Source organism: Echinops telfairi, unplaced genomic scaffold (assembly GCF_000313985.2).
Source record: "Echinops telfairi isolate 266 unplaced genomic scaffold, ASM31398v2 ScPeMD7_7469;HRSCAF=8507_0, whole genome shotgun sequence".
NCBI lineage: Eukaryota > Metazoa > Chordata > Mammalia > Afrosoricida > Tenrecidae > Echinops > Echinops telfairi.
In genome coordinates, this window is record NW_022111372.1 from 14,645,053 (window position 1) to 14,653,158 (window position 8,106).

At 39.9% G+C, this 8,106-nt stretch overlaps 1 protein-coding gene across 3 annotated transcripts in view; it reads right to left on the reverse strand.

The window, feature by feature from the left end:
* Positions 1-1,117: 1,117 nt before the first annotated feature.
* Positions 1,118-8,106, reverse strand: part of MRPL39 (mitochondrial ribosomal protein L39) — a 30,276-nt gene continuing 23,287 nt past the window's right edge. For 2 of the 3 annotated variants that reach the window (XM_045284919.1, XM_004713083.2), the window contains 3 exons: positions 7,516-7,669; positions 6,098-6,145; positions 1,118-1,225 (listed from right to left, as the gene is read on the reverse strand). In XM_045284919.1, coding sequence (XP_045140854.1) covers positions 1,178-1,225; positions 6,098-6,145; positions 7,516-7,669 — 250 coding nt within the window. In that variant the 3' untranslated portion in view covers positions 1,118-1,177. Of the gene's footprint in view, positions 1,226-1,466; positions 1,501-6,097; positions 6,146-7,515; positions 7,670-8,106 lie in introns of all 3 variants that reach the window. The other variant, XM_045284918.1, reaches the window with a different exon arrangement.

Below are 8,106 nucleotides of genomic sequence, written 5' to 3' on the forward strand. Positions count from 1 at the left end.
GAATTGTAAAACCTTTAGTGAAGCTGGAGACCAGAGAGACTTGGCTGCTGGCTGAAGAAACACACTCCTATGCAGAAAAGGTTCCTAAATGTTTTTTGATCCTGGCTTGTGGCAACTGATTAACATCCCTAATAAACTCCCATAATCCTAAGGAGTGTCTGTGAATTTCTGTATGGCCACTGCAACAGATTACCAAACCCACTAGGGACATAAGAGTGCTAGGGAGGAATGAACTGTGTCAGAAAAATGTCAAAGAAGGCAGAAGGGTGGATGCATGTCTGACCCCTGCCTCGAGACAACTGGCTTTAGGTTGCTGTGGAGACAGATTCTCCTCTCCTTATCGAAGGAGGAGGAGGAAAGATGTGCCTCCATGCCATTTTCTCAAGGATTAATTAAAAAGACCCAAAACCAAATTCAAAAAGCATTAAAGAAAAGAAGAACAAACAAAAAGAAAAAGTAGGAAAGAAAATGTCTAAAAAGCTGGCGATGTCAAAACCGAAAGATCACGAAGACCCAGTGAGCCTGGGTGATGCAGTGAGATCCGCGCTGGGTGATGCAGTGAGATCCACGCTGGGTGATGCAGTGAGATCCACGCTGGGTGATGCAGTGAGATCCGCGCTGGGCGATGCAGTGAGATCCGCACCGGGTGATGCAGTGAGATCCGCACGGGGTGATGCAGTGAGATCCGCACTGGGCTGCTAACGGCAAGGTCAGAAACTCCAAACCCCTGGCCTCTGCCCGAGACAGCTGGAATCTGAAGCCCAGGCAATCTCACTCGCGTTTCCGCGGTGCCGTTCTCCAGCTCTGCACTCTCCACGTCTTGTTTACAAACCGAAGTAACTTCCCAGAGGTGGTTGTGAGGCTCTAAGAGGTTCCTTGTGGAGGACTCAGCACAATGCCCAGTATATAACACTGATGTTTCTAGAAGACAGAATCTGTCTAGGTACATACATGCTTACACATGTTTGAAAAACAAAGTATTGAAAGAAAAAAATAAAATGGGGAATGAGGGGAGTTGTTTTGTATGATGTTTACTATGAACACGAAAATTGTTTTATTCTTTAGAGAAAGGAAAAAGTCAAGAATGATATAAATCTTCACAAGCACACCCAAACACTACATTAAAAAACTTTTATTTTAATTTACTATACATATTTACGTAAATTGCAGGGCATTTCTAGGTAGATGCACTTTCCTCTGTAGGCTTGGTCTGATCTTCAGTTACCTGTAAAAACATAACAACTTCATTTTAGAATAAACAGTTTCACCAATTATCTGCCATTTTAAATCATCCCAGAATTATCCTGTTATAATTGCCCTGTCATTCTCATTCATAGTAATTATCATAGAAAGCTATGATTATGTTATAGGAATTATTATATACGAAGAGAAGAGTTACAAGGGCACATTGCCAGCATAATTTAAATACAATTCCTTTCAAAAATATAATCTGAGTCATATTATACCTAATCTTCTCAAATGTGTCATTTCATAGTTCACCTGCGAAGCAAAAATCATTAATATGCAAAGGGCTTCAAAACGTTCATGGAAAAAAATCCATTATCTTTTAATTCCATTTTTCCACAAAATTTTGAAGTCATATATATGATCAGAAGTGCTACAAGTTATTTTAAGTCAACCTAGTCTCTAAGGAAGTATAATTTTATTTTAAGCATAGCATATTACAAGTATATCCATACTTCTGTGGTATGCCATTCAGAAAAATCAAACAAGAGGGATAAAATGGAATTCCTCTTTACTCCAAAAACTACCCACCCCTTCTCCATCAGGGGGGGTCTCTAGCAGCTGCCTGCAGGAGGCATCAGAGAGCCCACTCTCCTCTCACCTGCATAAGATTATCAACAGTCTAACTCAGGGGTCCTGAAACGACGCCGAGGACATTTATCCAGCCCGCCGGGTGTTTTTGCCCCATTTGTTTTCACTTCAAAATAAGATATGGGCAGTGTACAGAGGAATTTGTTCATCGTTTTTTTTTTAAACTATAGTCCGGCCCTCCAATGGGTCTAAGGGACAGTGAACTGGCCCGTTTAAAAAGTTTGAGGACCCCTGGCTAATTCATAGCTTCCAAACTTGGTCTACCACCCCCTTTTCAGGAAAGAAAAACAAAACCTACTAAGCACTGCCCTGGCGATTAAAAACTTTGAACTATAGCCCATAACGCAGGAGAAATGTAGGTATCTGCTCTTGCAGGCCCCTTGATCGTTCCGAAGGGGGCGACGTCACCCACTTTGGGAAGCACTCATCTTACTAATGCTACCTCAGAAACTATTACATCCTCACTATCGGGGCTGAGCTTTAAGACCATATCATTTTCAATATCCCTAGAAGAACTTCTGGCTTAACTTAAAGCTATCTTCCACATTGCCCCTAGAATGAACTTCTGATTAGAAATAGCTGATCATGTCATTTTCCTAATCAAAATTCTGTTACCCCTATCATTTTAAAAACACAAACCCACTGCCATCAAATTGATTCCAACACACAGCAATCCTATACAGGGTTTCCGAGGCTGTACATCTTTATGGGAGCAGGCAGTCTTATCTTTCTCCAAAGAAGTGGCTAATAAGTTTGAACCTTTAACCTGCGATTAGCAGCTCAATACTTACCCACCAGGGTTCCTATCATCTGTAGGGAAGGAAAACTGCAAATTTCACAGCATGGAAGAGGAGCCCCTCGTACTCTACTCCATCATGCTTCATTACTCACTGCCACCCTACATGTGACCCATACATTCACATTCCGCTTACAGTCACCGTATTCTTCTGACACGCACCATTCTCTACTCCCCAGCCCTCTTGTCAAGGAGCTTCCTTTGAGAAACAACCCCCACTAAAGTAGCTGCTCAGCCCATTTTTATTCATCCTTTCAAACTAATTTAGAAGTCATCATCTCTTGGACCTTTCTTCACCAAACCTCCAACTTGGGTGAGCGCCTGTTCCAGAGCCCCGCACATCCGTCTGAACTATCTGCCTGTACTGACTTCATCCAGCTCAGTGGGTTTTGTTGATTTTTATCAGAACACAATGGTACTTGGCACACAGCAAATATTCAGTCTGTGTTCACTGAATCAATAGCATGCACAGTGTCTACTCCCTTAGGATAAACAAAATGGACAATGAGAGAAGACCATGAAACCAGAATGAATGTTTCAAAAACAGCTTATTACTGTTCAAAAACAGCTTATTACTGACAATAACTAGGTTATTGTCACTACTCTTCTTCAGCATTTTTCCTGAAAGTGTTCAGTTCTTATTTTATTGCTTCCTATGATTCCTCAATATTTCTTAGCTATTGATTTTTTACCTTTGGTTTCTTAATCGAAAATGATCACTGTACAATCACAGAAGGGCAAACAAAGAGGAAGGCACACAGAAAGCACTGTTCTTTGATGGCTACCAGGAAGGGGAGGGAGATTATTTCTAGATAACAGACTTGTTATGTTTGGTGACTTGGTGACAGGAAAGGCAACAGTCAAAAAGGGAGAAGTCTGCAGGGCCAACGAAGACACTGAGGAGTACCCGAGAGTAAGTGACAATTTTGGTAAATGCTGTACCAGACACTACTTTGCAACAACAGTAATAATAACCAGGAACTATGACTGCGATAACAACACATTGATGGGTATGTGTGTAAAGGAAAGACTGTGTGAGTATGATATACATGTGGAAGCCTCAAAACTCATGGGAAAATGGAATACAAAGACAATGAATTTTTCCCACAAACTTTCTGAAGCCTTTGTACATGTATATTTGTGGGGGCTGCATATATGTTCACATAAATATAATAAAACCGAGAGAGAATACAGCTACAAAGCCTTCCTAGACATCTTCAAATACCCTGCAGGATTTGGGACTGTAGTCTCATATGCCAACTTAGTCGACTGGCATGATATAGTTCACAAAGACTATGTTGTACATCCTAGTTCAGTGAGTAGCACGTGGTCTTAAAAGCCTCTGCTTGTCTGGAGCAAATGAATGAATGAAGAGAATGAAGAAAACAAGAGTCAAAGAAGAAATTAGTCAGAGAACTAACAGCTCACATAAACCACAGCCTTTTCTAGCCTGAGACCAGAACTAGATGGTATCCAGCTACCACTACTGCTTGTTCTGACCAGGGACACAGTAGGATGTCTCAATTAAAAAATAAACCCCCAAACTCACTGCCATCTAGACAATTCTGATGCATAGTGACCCTATAGGACAGAGTATAACTGCTCCCTTGGGTTTCAAAGGCTATACATGTTTACAACAGAAAGCCTTCTCGTTCTCTGGTGGAGCGACTGCTGGGTTCAAACTGCTGACCTTGTGCTTCGCAGTCCAACATGCAAAACCCACCTAACGCCACCAGAGTTCCTGAGGAAGTCCCCAAGAGAAGGGGAGGCAAATGTAGGACAAAATTCAAATTCCTAAAAATGCCAGACTCACTAGATAAAAAAAGAGAGAGAAAAGACTTGAGAAAGCCCGAGACGATCCCTCTGAGAGACCCCCTGACTCAGAACCCCGAGGTCACCGATCAGCCAAATAATGGGTCAGCTTATCAAAGATGTCACCTCTGAGTGTGCGCTCCCTTCCTTACACAATCAGCTATCTGAGACCAACTGGGAAACATTTCCCCGAAAGCAAAGACGGGAAGGAAGGAGGGGCCTGAAGCTAGATCAATGGGAAGAGAAAAAAACCATGAAAATAAGGAGAATGCTGACAAGTGAAAATGATAACCAACGGCAAGCAGAGATTTATACGAACGGTGACCCAAAACACAGTCAGACAAATAAAATGATTATTGTGACCAAAGGGACAGTTATTATATGCAAAAATATTATCTTTTTTTTTTTTCAAAAATATTATCTTCTGATGAGAAAAATTACATAACCTTTCCATAGCTCTCATAGAATGTTAGTGCTGGAAACCCAGAGGGGCAGTCTACCCTGTCCCACAGGGTCACTATACATCACAAGTGACTTACCGGCAGAGTCTGCTCTATGGTTTGGTACATTAGGTTAGCAGGTTAGCCATAAACAATAAATTCTACTTGAAATTTCCTAACAAACCCCAGTTTTACATTTCACTGTGAAGCAACCAAGTATTAATTAATTCTCATCATATACCAAATGTGTTCAAATTTAGACTTAAGCCCTCAATAAATTAATAAGCTAAGCGCAAATATATTATCAAAGAAAAGAATATGAGAAGATATCCAATCAAGCAACGAATTGCATGAATGGGTAATATTTGTTCAGCTAAAGTTCTGAGGATGTTTCATGGAGAAGATGAAACATTAAAGAAGGAGTCGGATGCGGGCAAGCACGCATCAGGAAGGCGCCTGGGAGAGCTCAGACAGGACGGTCATGAATGAACAAAGAATCTGAAAGTCATTTGATGGGTGGCCATTAGTGTGCTGGCAAGCATGACTAGACAGTCTGTACAGGAGCAGGTATTTTAAGGTAAATAGTAGGAAGTGGGTAAATTAAAGTAACTGGAAAGGACTCATCAGGTCTGATTACTCTGGATAGCTAGTGAGTAGTGTATATAAAAGATGAACACTTATCACATGAAACAGAAAACAGATAGCTATGGTCAGAAATATAACCCTTTGTACATGTGAAATCTAAATACTAATGACATAGAGTAAATACAGAAACTTAAGCATTAAATTTGCTTTTTCACAAAATTTACACATTTAATATGTCAACAGTTAAGGCGGCTTTAACGTACAGAATCTTAGAGATACCTTTGCTTTAAAGATACCTTGAAAGTAAAGTATCTTCTCCCTTAGGTGTTCCGGAGATTCATTTTCAAAATCATAGGATCTAACGAGTTCCTTTAAAATCCCTAAGAACTTTTACTACCATATGAAGTATCTTTTTTCTCTTCAAGTTCTACAGTATCATTCTCATGACCTTAACAAATAAAATCAAAAGAGAACTTCCAAACTACAACTTTCCTTCTGCCAAAGTACTACTGGGGCCAACAACCACAGCAGACAATTAACTTATTTCTTTTTGTTTTGCCAGTTGCTTGATTTCAATGACAACTATTTCCTCAGAGAAGAGTGCTTGTCAGTTGTCAAGAACACTTACCAATTTCCGAGATCTTTCCAATAGCTTATCCCAGATTGTAAAATGTGTCTTAAAGAGAAAAGATTTACTATGAATTAAACAAGATAATAAATAAAAGCTTCTGAGTCTTGATACAGAGTTTAAACAAACAGACAAAAATTAACAGTAGGCTATGTGGTTACCAAAGCAGGTCAGAGTACGGAAAAGGACACAGCCTTGTCATTTAAGAAAAAAGGGCTTAGGAACTGAATACACCATTCTTTGTCTCTTGTCCCTCTTACTCACTTACATCATAGAATGCATTCCTTCAAATAGGAAGTATAAAAAACCCTGCCCCACTTTCCCACAGATTGAAGTTCTTTCCTTGAATAGCCATTCTTTAAAGCACTGGACATATTAATCAGGCCTGGGAGAGAACATCATGTTTGACGAACTAGAGGTGCATGGAAAAAGAGGAAGTCCCTTGGTAAGATGGATCAAAACAGTGGCTGCAACATTAAGCTCAAACATAACAACAGTTGTGAAGACAGTGGGAGACCTGGCAGTGTTTCACTGTTACATACAGGGTCTCTGTGAGTCAGGGCTGACTTGACGGCCCTGAACAACAACAAGGGATTTGGGGAGAGTAAAACTGCTTCTTTCTTTTTTATTTAATCATTTTATTGGGGAAAACTTTTTTTCTTTACGGTAATAACTCTATCTTGTTTGTAACATAGTTTGTAACATACCAAAAACTTACTGGTTTTTTATTCCAACTCACAGCCGCCCTACAGAACAGAGTAGGAGACCTGCCCCTGTGGGTTTCAGAGGCTACAACTCGTTACAGGAACAGAAAGCCTCATCTTTCTCCTGTGGAGTAGCTCATGAGTTTCAATCGCCAACCCTGCAGTTAGCGGCCCAATCTGCCCACAGAGATCCTGGACAGAGTAGTGCAGTTTTCGGAAAACTTGGAAAAGGAATACAGGATCTCTCTGTTCTTATAGCTGCATATGAATCCATAAATACCTTTAAGAATTAAGTTGTTTTTTTCTAAATAAAAATTAGCAAGACGTGAAAGCAAAATAAAACCTGACAGATTTTGTGGTTAGAAATAGATTAAAATTGGGGGAAAGCGCATGCTGAATATAAGATAAAAAGGCATTCCTCGTGGGGCTTACCAACATGCAACCCAGTATCTTCTAAATCCACCCTCACCTGTGCTAACTTGAAAAGTTAAAAGTGCTATTTCCATGTGATTTGATACTTCCTATTCTTTGTTTTATAAATTATCTGTTTAGTTCATGGGGAAACATTTTTTATTATAAAATCAAGTTTATAACTTGGGAGTGTTAAACACCTTAATGAAAATTAAAATTTCTATCTTTCATATTGTACAAAATCAAGCCAAGAAATATACCCACACCCAAATTAAAAACACTGGAACTTGAAGTTTTACTTACTCTTAAGTGAATAGGTAAGGAGAGACCCTGGAATCTTCGTACGAGACCTGGCTGTGTGGCTTGTAGACTGTGAACTGCTGACACCTCATACTGGAAACAAACACTTGTTCTTGGAATAAGAGGGCCCTCGCTCACATCGATGAAGTCACCAAATCTAATTCGATTTAAAAATAAAGAAATCAAACCTTGAAATCACATCACTTACAATAAAAGTCAGTGTGGGGTAAAAAAATCTATTCACTCTCTTTGCAGCTAAGTCTCTGATCAAGAACATTCTATATGGCTCAGTTTGGTCTCAAATAAGCTAGCATAATGATCTCACGAGATCAAAACCTTGAAAATTAAAGTCAAGTGAACCCTTTTCTTCCTAAGCATGAATAAAAGTTTGAAGGCTTTTGTCACTGAACACATCATATTACCAAGTGCATCCAGGTTATCCTATAACCTCACCACAACTCACTGTACACAGTTTTAAATTCACTATGTAGACAGAAAGAGCAGCTTTCCAGAGGGGAAAAGTCAGGTCAGATTCATAGAGCATGTCGCTGAGGCAACACAGACAGGCCACAAGGTCACCTGTGCCCAACTGTT